Source organism: Cricetulus griseus, chromosome 3 (genome assembly GCF_003668045.3).
Source record: "Cricetulus griseus strain 17A/GY chromosome 3, alternate assembly CriGri-PICRH-1.0, whole genome shotgun sequence".
Classification (NCBI taxonomy): Eukaryota; Metazoa; Chordata; class Mammalia; order Rodentia; family Cricetidae; genus Cricetulus; species Cricetulus griseus.
The window spans coordinates 19,997,602-20,010,659 of NC_048596.1; the positions used below are offsets into that span (position 1 = coordinate 19,997,602).

At 36.1% G+C, this 13,058-nt stretch overlaps 1 protein-coding gene across 9 annotated transcripts in view; it reads right to left on the reverse strand.

Moving 5' to 3' along the window:
- The window catches only part of Lcor (ligand dependent nuclear receptor corepressor), a 114,391-nt gene that overhangs the window by 25,433 nt on the left and 75,900 nt on the right, over positions 1 to 13,058 (reverse strand). The window contains exon 7 of one of the 9 annotated variants that reach the window (XM_035441836.1): positions 2,651 to 12,089. The exons of the other annotated variants lie outside the window; for them this stretch is intronic. Within the exon in view, the coding sequence (XP_035297727.1) occupies positions 11,120 to 12,089 (970 nt within the window). The 3' untranslated portion in view covers positions 2,651 to 11,119. Of the gene's footprint in view, positions 1 to 2,650; positions 12,090 to 13,058 lie in introns of those variants that run through there. 9 annotated transcript variants of the gene reach the window in all.

Genomic DNA, 13,058 nt, shown 5'->3' on the forward strand with positions numbered 1-13,058 from the left:
ATGTGTAAGTTATCACAGTGCTCTGGAGCAGAACCCAGTTCTATATATTCTTAAAAGGTCAATTTTAACTAAAACTGGATATAGCCTATGACCCCCCCCCCAGGCCTATGTTATGTCTGAACATTTAAGGTGGAATTAGTCTGAACCCAATAGACAAACTGTAACAAAAAAATAAATAGGATAAAGTAATAGAATAAAAAGTGACTGCTTGATGATTCTTGCAAAAGTACCATCTCGTTCACTGACAGTTCATAATAAAAACATAGTGGACTAGTTTTGAACACAAAATATTGAAAACAATATCAAAATCTATTTTAATATTTTTTCATTGAGAAAATACTTCAATGATGTAACCAGGTTTCTAACGCCTTATTATTCTATAAAGGGCTACTACTTACTTCCCACATTAAAACAGATTTGTGTATTTATTTCAAATCTGTTAATTAAAGTTAATTAAAAATTGTTTGTACAAGATTTAAAGTTGGGAAAAAAGAAACCCAAAAGCCAATCAAACACTCTTAGTTCAGATAAAGCACAAGTGATCTAATAAGTGTTGAACATTTAAATAAAGTACTAATCAATAAACACTAGAAAGTATTCTTGAATGATTATAAAACCCTCAGACTCAGAACCTAAGATTTAGGGGCTTTCTTTTGGCATGCATACATACATACATACATACACACATACATACATACATACATAATGTTGTTTTTTAGACACAGCGTTTTCTGTGTAACTGCCCTGGCTGTCCTGGAATTTGCTTTGTAGACCAAGCTGGCCTTAAACTCACAGAGATCTGCCTGCCTCTGCTTCCTGAGTGCTGGAACTAAAGACTTGCACCACCACGCCAGGCTTATATATTTTCTTTATACTGCACACACATCAAGCTGAGAAACCAATGCATGGCAGGCAAAGACTCACCATTGACCCTCAAGCTCAGCCCCAATCACCAAAGAGTTCTGACCCCCTTACTTTGTGGAACCTATGTGATCACTGACTCAAGCTGCAGGATGCTTCTTTTCTTTACAATACTTTGTCACTAATATTCACAAAAGTCAACTCTACTTCTGCTGTAAACGCAGTCTGAATACATAGCACATTTCACTCAAGTACACATAGCAGAAAGTGCAACAGCCTGTTAAGTTGAACTACAATTCTGGTACAGTGCTTGCCTCTGGAAACAAATAATGATGCTGTGCACTCTGATTACAAGAGAAATTATCTAATGTTCCTCACTCACCATAACACCTAGCATCACGTGATCTAGGGTGCTCTTATATTTGAATGTAAATGTTTAGTGGAAGAAATTCAGTCTTGAAGAAAATACAACTCAGCATATGTCAAACCACTGTTTCCATTGTGATTCCCTTATGCAACTCTTGTTCTGTTATTAGAGAATTTCTCTAATTCCCACACCTATCAAGTCACCAGGCCTGAACTAAGCCTCAAATATAAGCAAAATCAGAGAAACTCTGGTTTAGAAGGCTGGGCCACAGTAGTTCAGAAGCCAAATACAAACTTGAAAGCAGGCCACTGAAGCAGAAGTTCACATGAACTATTTGGATGAAGTCTTATTACACTGATCTGGCCACCAGTTTAAAGAGGAAATTGGAAAAAATGACAATAGCCCTGAAATTTACACATAATTAGGTTTATCCTACAAACATGTCATAACTGAACAAGAAGATGAAGCCAACAAACATCTGCACCAATCAAAAACCTTATTTTTACAAACACCAAACTGAAAAGACAGTTATATAGTCAATCTGTCTCAGACAATAAAGCCATTAATAGATCAACGATGCACCATAAGACCATATATGAATATAAAATTTCTGCTTAATTACATTGTGGGGTTGAAAAGAGCTTCCTGAAGTATTTTGCTCACATTTCTAATCTTTAAGGTCTGTAATTCAGCTCTTCTAACCCTGTATAATAGGAACTACCTTATAATACAAAACTTTACACCCAGAGCTTGCAAACGCCTCAGTATGGTCATCAGCATCCTCCCAACAACTGTAGGTACTGTTAACAATCGTAAGGGCTGACAATGATGAGTCACTATTTGTGCCTCAAAAGCAAACAAATTATTAAATCTTTCTGCTTTGGCAACCAATCCTAGTAAAGATTTACTCTAATTATGAAAGCCTTTTTTTCTCCCTTGTTTGGTTTTTCAAGACAGGGTTTCTCTGTGTAGTCCTGGCTGTCCTAGAACTTGTTCTGTAGACCAAGCGGGCCTAGAACTCACAGAGATCCACCTGCTTCTGCCTCCCAAGGGCTGGGTTTAAAGGTGTGCGCCACCAACGCCTGGTGAAAACCTGACCTGTAAGCAGAAGCTAGCATTATGAAACCCAACCTATCTTGGTTAGCTGAAAAGTCTTTAAGTAAACAATTCAATAAAGAAAACCGATGTAGTTCAGGAGTAGTATCAAGTCAATAGGACACAGGGGACAAGGTAGTGTCTGCACTAGAATACTTAACTACAATTCTGTAGCAGCATTTCTTCTAATAATCTAAAAGGTTTCATCTGGAAAGAGTCAAAGAATGACCAACGATGGCATGTGCCCTTCACAGTACTCACTTTACCCTTTTTGTACATTGTTATAAAGCACTGAAACCGTAAGCAGCAGAAACCAAGCTTTAAAAACAGGTTTTCACAACAAAATTTATTAGAAGAATAGTGGTTTTTAAAGTCTAGCATCCAGTGAGAACTACCATACACAACATTACAGCTGGGAATGTTTTTCCAAAATGTAATGGTCAAATAATACAATGGAACCATTAAGTCTTACACATGCACGAAAGAACTAGTGCTTCTGACATACAATGTTTAAAAAAAAAAAAAAAAACACAAAAGAAAGGAAAAAAGAGGGGGAACCACATGGATTAAAATTTAATTACTCATCACATACATTAAGACACAGCTTATTTTAGTCCAGTCAAAATCAGAACTGCATTTAAAAATTTAATGTAGTGCAATCAAACCCAAAAACTTAATTTGTGATCATAAGTGCTCTACTACATAAACAAATGATTATAGCAAGAACAAAAAGTTCAAATCACGCAGTACAAAAATCTGTAAATAAATATAAACTACAGTACAAGAGAAATATTAAATTATACAATTCCGTCAAACTGTAAACAGTATATTGAAATGAGGTCCATAGAGTAAAGGGGGTTCCTGTTTTGTTGCATGACACTTAACTTCTAGAAATCTGGAAAAAAAAAATGCCATTTTCCATGTCTTCAAAGGCTTATGGGCTTAATAGAGTTTCTTTTAGATGTAAGATATCAAATACTAAAGCAGAGGGATGACTATTTGCTAACCACAGACAGCACTGTGGCAAACAAAGGTTTAAAAGACAAGCTCCATCAGAAGGAACTTGTCACTGAGGTCTCTGAGGCTGTGAAATACACTGAGATAAAAACTTCCTGCTGTATGCAGACCTAGACCTCTGCTCATTTTTCTTTTTTTTTGACATTTTAAAACTTAATGTTAAAATACCAACTTTGGCAGAATCACTACTGATAAACTCAAAGCACTTATGGCCCAATGGTTCCATCACAGTGGCCAGTGCACAGATTCTCTGAAGACATTGCATAAAAAGAATGTAGAGGTCAGACACCCAAGGACCAGTGCTTGAATTTAGTAGTAGTTATGATGAAGAAACAAGAGCCACATCAAGGAGGAACTGCATCTGTTACAGTTTACAGAAGCAGCTAGGAATGTCATCTATTTTCATTGTGCTGGCTATTAGTGGCATTTAAAAATATACAGTATAAGTGTATATGTGGTGGCTATACATGTATGCGTGTTTAAAAAAATACACAACAGGAACCCCCCTATTATCTGCTCAGTAGTTACAACTGAATCTATAGAATGCCACTATAAGAGTGTGAGGCACCGTGTGCTGGAAAGTTACGCAGCTTTAAAATCTGTTTGGCTGAGTTATACCTGGATACCTGAACTGAGTTTTTAAGTTGACATTCATCAAAGATGTGCTACCAGCACGTTGAAATAAAAGCAAAACAGAAAAATACAAGTCACTGTTAGGTTTAAGAATAGCATCAAAGTACCTGAATTGAGTGAGAAAAGTGTGAAAACTGTCCCTGAGGGTTTTTAAACAGTGTGTACAAGTTGGTTTTCTAAAAACATTAGCTTTATTTAACAGTGTGGACTGATAAAAAACCAATGTCTGACAGTTTAAAGAGGAGGTCATAAAGAATTATACGCAAACGCTCCAATGTATAGTTTATGCATTTCCCCCAAAGCAGCAAGAAGCCGCTGTTAAGTGTACATCCCATCACAACAAGCATACATTGGGAGTCGGACAAAGGTTTCTTCTGGTCTGCTTTTTTTTTGACAGCACAGAGTATCAATATCCAAGGACTATATCTTTCCTAGATCAGAATGTAACTAATTTTGACTAGCAATATAGGATTAGACTTTTAATCAAACACTTCGCTATTACATACTAAGATTCCTTAAACTCACTAATGCTGGTAATACTAACCTAGTTAATCACCCCCCCCTTGGTTTTAGAAATATACCCTTCCACAACTTAAAACCATTAAGATCCGTATCAGTCCTCTGATGTAAAAAGCATGTGAGTGAATTAGTATTAAAAATTTACACAGTAAAAAGGCTTGAATTTCAGCCAAAGATTCTAAATACTGCTCATTCCCTGAAGACTCAAAAGGGAGAAAATCTCAACCCATTTCCTTAGTGATTTATACTTCTAAAATGGTCTGATAACATGTTTCATTTGGGGAATTTCCCCCTTCCTCTCAAATTCCAAAGCCTGAATTGCTTAAATGAAATGGGGAAAATGAGACAATTACTTAGAATTACTAGAAAGATACAAAATGTTATTGTCATTTGTTAAAATAAGGATTATTTATATAAATGTGATTTGACCCCATATCATGTAGTTACGGTTTTTAAAATAATCATCCTAAAACTTACAGTACCTAAGACTCTGAAGATAAATTAAGACTTTAGTGTTTCAACAGAAAAGTGCTGACTTATCCCTTTTCTAGAACTTCAAACATTTGGGGAAGTGCTTTCCTAATGACAGCGAGGTTTGCTAGACACCCAACCACCAGGCAGGAAAAAGTCACCCAGATGAAAGACTTTTCAGGAGTGTAGCACTGGTTATTTACCAAATAGGAATCATTTTGTTCATTCTGTGGGGGCAAAAATATTCTAGACTGAAATTCTATTTGGCTACTGAATGTTAAAAATCCCTGCTCTACTGTGTAAATATCCTGTGTCCAACTACCCCCACCCCCACCCCCACCCCGTACACACTATCCACTGAGACTCTAATCTCCAAAGAGATTTAAAAATTTATGTTTTCAGGACATACCTGAGAAAGGGTGCAATTATGCAGAACAAGGAACCCAAGACTGCACTAATACTGGTTATAGGTTCACAAACTGTTTTTCAAGACAAATCTAAGAAGTTAAAGAGGTATGAATCGTCAAATGTCTCACTGCTTTAGATTATTTATTTGGTATGTGTGTAGGGTCATTTCCAGTGTTGAGAGTATCTTGAGCCTGTTCAATGACAGTTCAAGGAGTAAAGAGTTCATTTTCACATTCAAACAATAAAGGTTAAATATTATGAATATTTGCTACATCCAATAGATCTATGGTTTACTAAAAGTGCTTGCTTTTCATGCTTTTTATGAATACAGCTCTAAATGAACTGAAAATCTTAAATTACCTCCCAAAGAGTTGTAAAATTAACTCATGCTTACTGTCTGCCAAATAAACACTAGATTCAATTCTCATTTTCGAACTAAGCAAGAAATTTTCCTATCAAATGCACATGATCCAATTTTAATACAGTGCCTTGAGACTCACTCTTAGTTTATCTAATACAGCTGGGGGCAGCTAATCTTCATCCTTTTCTCTAAAGTTTACACCTGTCCATCCTATGTCCCAGCCCGTTCCAAAATCCTTTATTAACACTTACTGCACTCAGCCAGTGTTACCATAGGGCTAATATTTGCTTCTTTAAAAGGCGAAATGTGAGAGTTGGAATAAAAGAGGATAGATAGGGAAAGAATTTCATCTTACTTTCCCTTGTCGCTATGTTCACAAGTCTTCAAGTCTCAAGGACAGAATTAATCCAAAATAAAGAGTATGGAGGTCTGTGTTCCTTGTACCACAATTATATATATATACTTTTCTTTTTCAGTATATTTTTAAAGCAATTAGATTTTAAAAAAACAAAACAAATCCAAAAAGAAAAAAAACAAAGACCTATATAATTCAATAGTCTCCTAAATGGACTATTTGGCTAAAGCCATCAAGCTTTGAATAATACTGGATTGACCACAGTATTAATGAAAATTTAATTCTAATGGAAAGGGAACAAGAAAAACAATGTGTGGCATCTTCCTGAAGGCTAAAATGTAACCTGTAACTTTAATCTGCTAATAAAGTATTAGGTGGGGCAATCCAACCTATTGTCATATTCTATCACCAATGACAGCAACCTGAACACACACAAGAATGGAGATGTGAAAACAACCTCAAGCATTTGGTTAAAGAATTACAGAACCAAAAATATGTTTCAAAATGAAAACTACTAGGATGTAATAGTTTTCAAATAAAGTAACACTAATTCGTCATATATGTTTTGATGGCTCAAAATAATTTCAGGTTCTGACACTGAACTAACCATTTGTTTCATGAAAATAACCAAATAAATCTAAGCTTCACCATCATAGGACAATAAAATGTAAAAGTATCACAAAGGCTTAGAACCAGGTCTGGCAACATGTGCTTACTTGGGGCAGGCAGAGAACACACCAGCAGCTCAAAGGTTGCCATGTACTGCCTACTGACAGAAGGTAGTTAGGATATGGGCCATAGCAGGTAGTCATTTTTAGCCTGATTTTAGAGTTCTCTCCAGAAAGTTGGGAAGTAAACACCTCATTGTGCCACTTAATGTTTTGCTATCTGATCCTACACAGCTCATATTACAGTTAAAACACAGGGAATAGAAATTCCAATTGGTTGAGGTAATGATTTATAAGATAACCAGAGTTCTAAAGCACTTCAATATAGTAAAGTAAAACTGTACCAAATAAAGCTAATACACACTTCACACCTCTGAGCTTGCTCACCAGAACTTAACAGTAATTAACTTCACATAAGGACCCTACTATTACACAAAGCCTTGCTCATATTCATGATCTGCTGCAGCAAAGGTTTATCAAGCAACACCTAAATTTCAGAATAACAACAAACTTATATTAAAAAGTACTATACACAAATATAAATATTTTTTTCCTGAAAGAGAGACCTGTCCTTCATGGTATTTGGGGAGCAGAATAGTGTATAGCTCATCACAATATAATTCAGTCATTTGAAAGCCTGCTGAACAAAGTAAAATAATACACACTACTGGGTCATGCCTGCTGTTTCTGCTCTCTCAGAAATAAGAATACTAATGATAAAATACCATCCCAATTGTACCTCTCCTACAACTGTTTAGTGTTTTCTGATTTTACAATACTGTAGCTTATCTACTGTGTGATACCAACATTCTCTGACTAAAAAGAAAGGATTTATTTTAAATATATTATTTTCTATCATTAGTTCAAATGTTATGTAATTTAAATAATGTCATCATTCATATTACTGGAAAATATGAAGAAAAAAAAGCTTTTGTGACAGGCATTTGTGAACTATACTTTCCCATACCATAAAAATGGTTCATCTGTTGTCTGGGCCATGCAAAACTCTGATTAGCAGAAATTAAGCATGCAAGTAGACCAATCTGATCACACATTTATGAGGACGTCTCCAAACTAGAATATCTACACTGAAAGTGCCATACAGCATAGTGGCAAATCAAGAGAGAAATCAAACATTAAGGGATCACTGTGGTATGAAGACTGACAGCCACCTCCAAGAAATATGTAGTATAGTGGAACTCTGAACACAAACTTTAACATTAAAAGTGCACCTGAATATTACAAACTAACTTTACAAACCTACAATAAGGTAAAATATATATCTTTTGAAATATTCAGCAGCTTTTGTCTTTTTTTTTTTAAGTCTTTTTTTTCCCGAGAGGCTCATGAATTTTAAAAGGGACCACTATCTAATTTCAACCATGCTTCACAAAACAATAATGGCTATTTTATATTGCAGTTACCAATGTAATGCAATTAGTGCTTTAAAACAATCTACAAACAAAACAACACAACAAAGAAAGAAAGAAAGAAAGAAAGAAAGAAAGAAAGAAAGAAAGAAAGAACCAGTGAACCAACCAACCTTTGGAGAAAATATGCTTATTTAAAAGCTTCTTGGAAAAGAAAATTTACCTGAATATCAAGTCATGACTGATCTCAAGTGTAATGTTAAAAAGCTTCACAGACATGAATATTACAATCTTCAGGTCTCAGGACTTTAATCTGAGAAGTTTAGAGTTTGGTTTGTTTTTAAAATTCACTTTCTAACCAAAGCAAGTAATAGAAGTACTCAATTTTCACTATTTACAACTCTCAGCCTACAGTCTGAAATGACACAATACAAGTTCTCTTATTTAAACTGCAGCATTAAAGGGTAGGCACACCATTCTTCTGCTGCTCGATTGTCATCCACTGAAACACACATAGAAAATATTTATGTTAGTAAAATGATCACTCCCATTACACTACAATGACAAAGGTTACATAACTCAACTCATACATCACTACAAACTACCACAAGGATTAAACCTCTCTGAAGAGTAAAAGTACAAAAGTTCAGTTTTTAGGGCCAGATTTGTAGATGGGCCTTTAAAGATGTCTTTCTGAGAGGGAATAAAAGCACAAATTAATTTCTCAAAGGATCTTTCTGCAACAATTTTGGGCTACTAAGTACCCCAAGCATTGTGCAAAAGGAACCATGCCTGCAATTAATTGTGTGCTAACAAACTGAGAGGGAACAAAGGAGGTTTTCCTTCACATGCTTAGCCTTTTGCTTTCAGCAAACCTCACACAACTTCCTTCAACTGCAGATGAAAATCATGAATCTCATATTGTATTTTTATTGCAACTTCCAGCTAGGCCAGGAAATATTGCAGTCACATTAATACTACCAAACTCTTTGTTGAGACTAAAAAGCCAAGAAGAAACAGGTGTCGTCCTGATTAAATTGCTTTACAAAATAACCAAATCAAAAGAGGAATCCACACCCAACCTATGTCAAAAAGGAGTAGTGCTTTAATTTTAACAGCAGCAATGGTGTGCCTAACCTTTGAACACACAGGTTGCAAGTGAAATCTATCTGTTACCTAATTGAATTAATGGGTTCAAAGTTTTCAGGCAGGAAATCTGTGCCCAATGACTGTCTGGACTTCTTCCTACTACTTCTCACTTCTCAAGTTGTTAGTGTTCTCATGAAATAACCAATGTTAACCTAATCAACACTGGATCCTTATTTTATTTTACTCAGAAATGGTAATGATTTGGGGGTTTGACTAAGAATTTAGTAGGGCCTGATTACCTGTCTCAGAAGATTTGAATAGTGGGTATAAGTGGCATGGATTTTACTTTGCACAAAATAGCAATTTTAATCTGATTGTAGTAAGAGACTAAATTCCATTGGCTTTACTTATCAAGTATTCTTGCAATTATCTGTCAAAAATAAATCTTCCAAACTTAAATTACTGCAATTTCATGTGCCCATCTCAAACAAAGTTTAAGACTTTCTTTAAGGAGTGCTTACACAAACATGATCAGAAAGGGCCTGAAATGTGTGCTAGACAACCAGAAAAAGTCAAAAGGGGGATATTATGTAGGATGCCATAAAAATGGGGACGGGGGGGGGGGGGGGGCATATATTCAGCTAAGCAAAATTAACTAAAATCAAAAATCCAACCTCTCCCAATCTTATAGCAGTATCTGAATTAGTTAAAAACAGAAACTCCAGTGAGCTAAACTACCAACTGAACTATTAACAGAATAAACATGCAACCTAATCACATTAGGTTATCTTGGAGTTGTGATATTTTTTTTTTCTTACCAAAAAGTTAGATCCTTCATCTATGTAGAAATTATCAAGGTTGAAAATTCTAAGAATCATTTTATCTATGCCATAATTACTAATATACATTGCTTTGTCTATTCTCTGATTCCCAATAAACACAGCTTGGATATCTTAAAACTACTGGCCGCAACAATACTCAGTTGTTGGTTAGTACATGACCACTTCTATAAAACCACTGAAAAAATATAAAGAAACCTAGGGTTTGCAAAAAACGAGGCATCCTCCTTTGTTTATGAAATGTACCCTGACTGCTCCTGAGTAAGAAGGGAGCGCGTCCTCCATGAGATAAGGCTATAATCTCACTTGTTGGTGAGAGCAAATTCTACCCTTAGAAAATCTCAAATGAAATTACAGCAAAGGTAGTGTTCTAAGCAATGAACTGAAACACTTTTGAAGGTAGTGTGTGCACATCTCCACTGCCTCCCCTCTGGGTGAGCACTAAGACATTGCTAATTTAGTAGGTAAATTTAATAATGAAAAGAAAATGATAAAGTATAATTATAAATGACCCAAGTATTTATCAAGAAACCAAATTTCTTAAACTCAAAAGTTCATCATTTGTTTTAGTTTAACCCTTCAATTAGTTGAATCACAGAAGAAAAATGTGAAAATTTTTGTAAGATGGCTTTCCAATTTGTAATGATAAAGCTCCCAGTATTAACAGAAGTGATTTCTAAAAGGGGGCTTTTTTTCTTCTTTCCCTTCTTCTTCGTCTTTTTTTTTTTTTTTTTAAGACAAACATAAATTAAGAAAAAAAGAAAAGAAAAAAGCATGCAGGCTCTACAGGCAAGGAGTCCACTTCCATGTATCTGGTCTCTGTGAGGTAACTCAATTCTCTGTGTAGAGAAACATGCAAAAGGCCAAACAATATTCCGAGCCATACTGCACATGGAAATTTAAAATATGCAACATTCAGAATGCACCTTTCACCTCTGTGCACAAGTCAATGCAAAACCTGCAAAGCAAGTGTCACAGTAATGAAGTCAGGTGCAGCAGTGACAGCTGAACAATGACGCAGTAGTGCTCACCCAGTTTGTACAGTAATTGGCACTCTACAGTATTCCTACTCAGTTTTTGATTCATTTGCACTTTGTGCTGCCTCTCCCTGGGGATCTAATTCAATCTTTACAGAAACATCTGGCCCCTCCGACCTCATTAATTTCATCTTTTTCTTTGGAGGGTTTTTCAAAGTGCCCAGCCTCTCCTTTACTTTGTACTCCAGTGTACTGTGGGGAATCCCATAAATACTCTGAGCTTTGGAAACACTCATTTTTCCACTCATAACCACCGAGATTGCTTCCTCCAGTATCTCACTGTTGTACTGTCTGTAACGCCCTCTTTTCTTCCGAGGCTGCTTGGAGCCAGGGTCTCCTTCTTGATCCGATGTGGGATATGGCTGTCCAGAGGTAGACTGCTCAGCATCTGAGCCCCAAGAATCAGGTCCAGCATCTAATATGCTTTTTCTATTTTGTTTTGGAAGAATAGCCCTTAATTTTTTACTAAGCGCGCTCTCCGTTTGTGAACCCATTACCAAAGAGCTATAGCTGTACTGATCACCAGTGCGAGACTCCCAAGAAAGATCCATTCCTCGGACTTGTGGTATCTTTAAATCTACAGGAGATGAATGACTCATGTCCCTTTTTCCATCTTGTTTTGTTTGATGTGCCGTTTTTGGAAAGGCAGAGTTCTCTGCAAGAAAAGGAAGGTCACTGATGTTGCTGAGTGCACCATTTCCCCTGAACTTCATGCGGTTGAGGTTGAATTCGTAATGAGGTTTTGCCCAAGAGGCTTCCCTGGATAATATTAAGTGCTGTCCATGATTCTGTAATCCAGATGGCCCAAGGCTGGCAGCTGTGGACAATTGGTTTCTGCTCAGTAGTTCTTCACTAATCTGCAGGGATCGAGCCAGTGGAACTTTGAGTGATGTGGAGTGTCCAAAACCTTCCCTGGTTCCATCCTGTAAGCTTCTTGGGGATACCCCATCACCACTCCGAAGTCCATCTGGGCGGTACTGGCTGGGTCTCCCAGGTCGCCTAATTGGATGGAAGGAAACTGATGTGAGCAGGACTTGCACAGGAAGGGAGGGGTGGGTGAGGGGACCACTCCTTTATTAGAAGGCCTTGCTTGGGTAACATCACTTTGTGTTATTTATTTATTTTTCTCTAAAATTAAAAAAAAAAAAACACATGGTCTCGGCAGTTAGTTTAAAAACTTGATCACAAAAATGAAAAAAGGGAAAAAAAGAAAAAACAAAACAAAACAAACAAAAAAATCAGGAATTTTTGGGCAAAGAAAAATTAAACCTGTTGGCAGTCTCTGGTTGGGTTCACAAATTTTCGGAGAAAAAGTTTCGCGCAACTGTTTGAAAATAGCACCTGAACCATTAATTACAAAGTAATCATTAGTGTCTCCATCATCTATACAGAATTGTTTACCAACGTGACGTTACCACTAAACAAGCACAGTAATAAAAGAGTAAGTCAAATTATTTATTTTAGTGCAATGTACTCAATATTCATAACAACTAACTAGAAAGCTGGCAGCATTCACACAGGTGAAACCCACAGATAATTGCTCTATGATGCTACAAACAAGATAATGTTTATCATTAAAATTTAAATAATTCCAAATGTCTTTTCTTGTACTGCTTGGGAAAAACCTATATACAGCAACCAGTCCCAAGGTGAGGGAGGATGTCAAGCAAAGTTGATAACTTACCACATTTCTTCAGACACAAGTACCACACTTCCACAAAGTAACTTTTTATTTTACCCCAAATTTTGTTATTTTGTATTCAGAGCCAGTATAGCCAGAAGTATAAGTAACTGGGTAGCAATCTCCTTTTAAAAAACAATCTTTTTCCTTAAAATACCATATGTTCATGCTGAAATGTTTAAAAGTCAATTACTTATAAAGTTAACTCATAAGATTTTGTTGTTGTTTTAGGGTGTTGTATGTGTCAGGTGTCTTCCTTCCTTGGTCATCCTTCGATCCCTACCCCC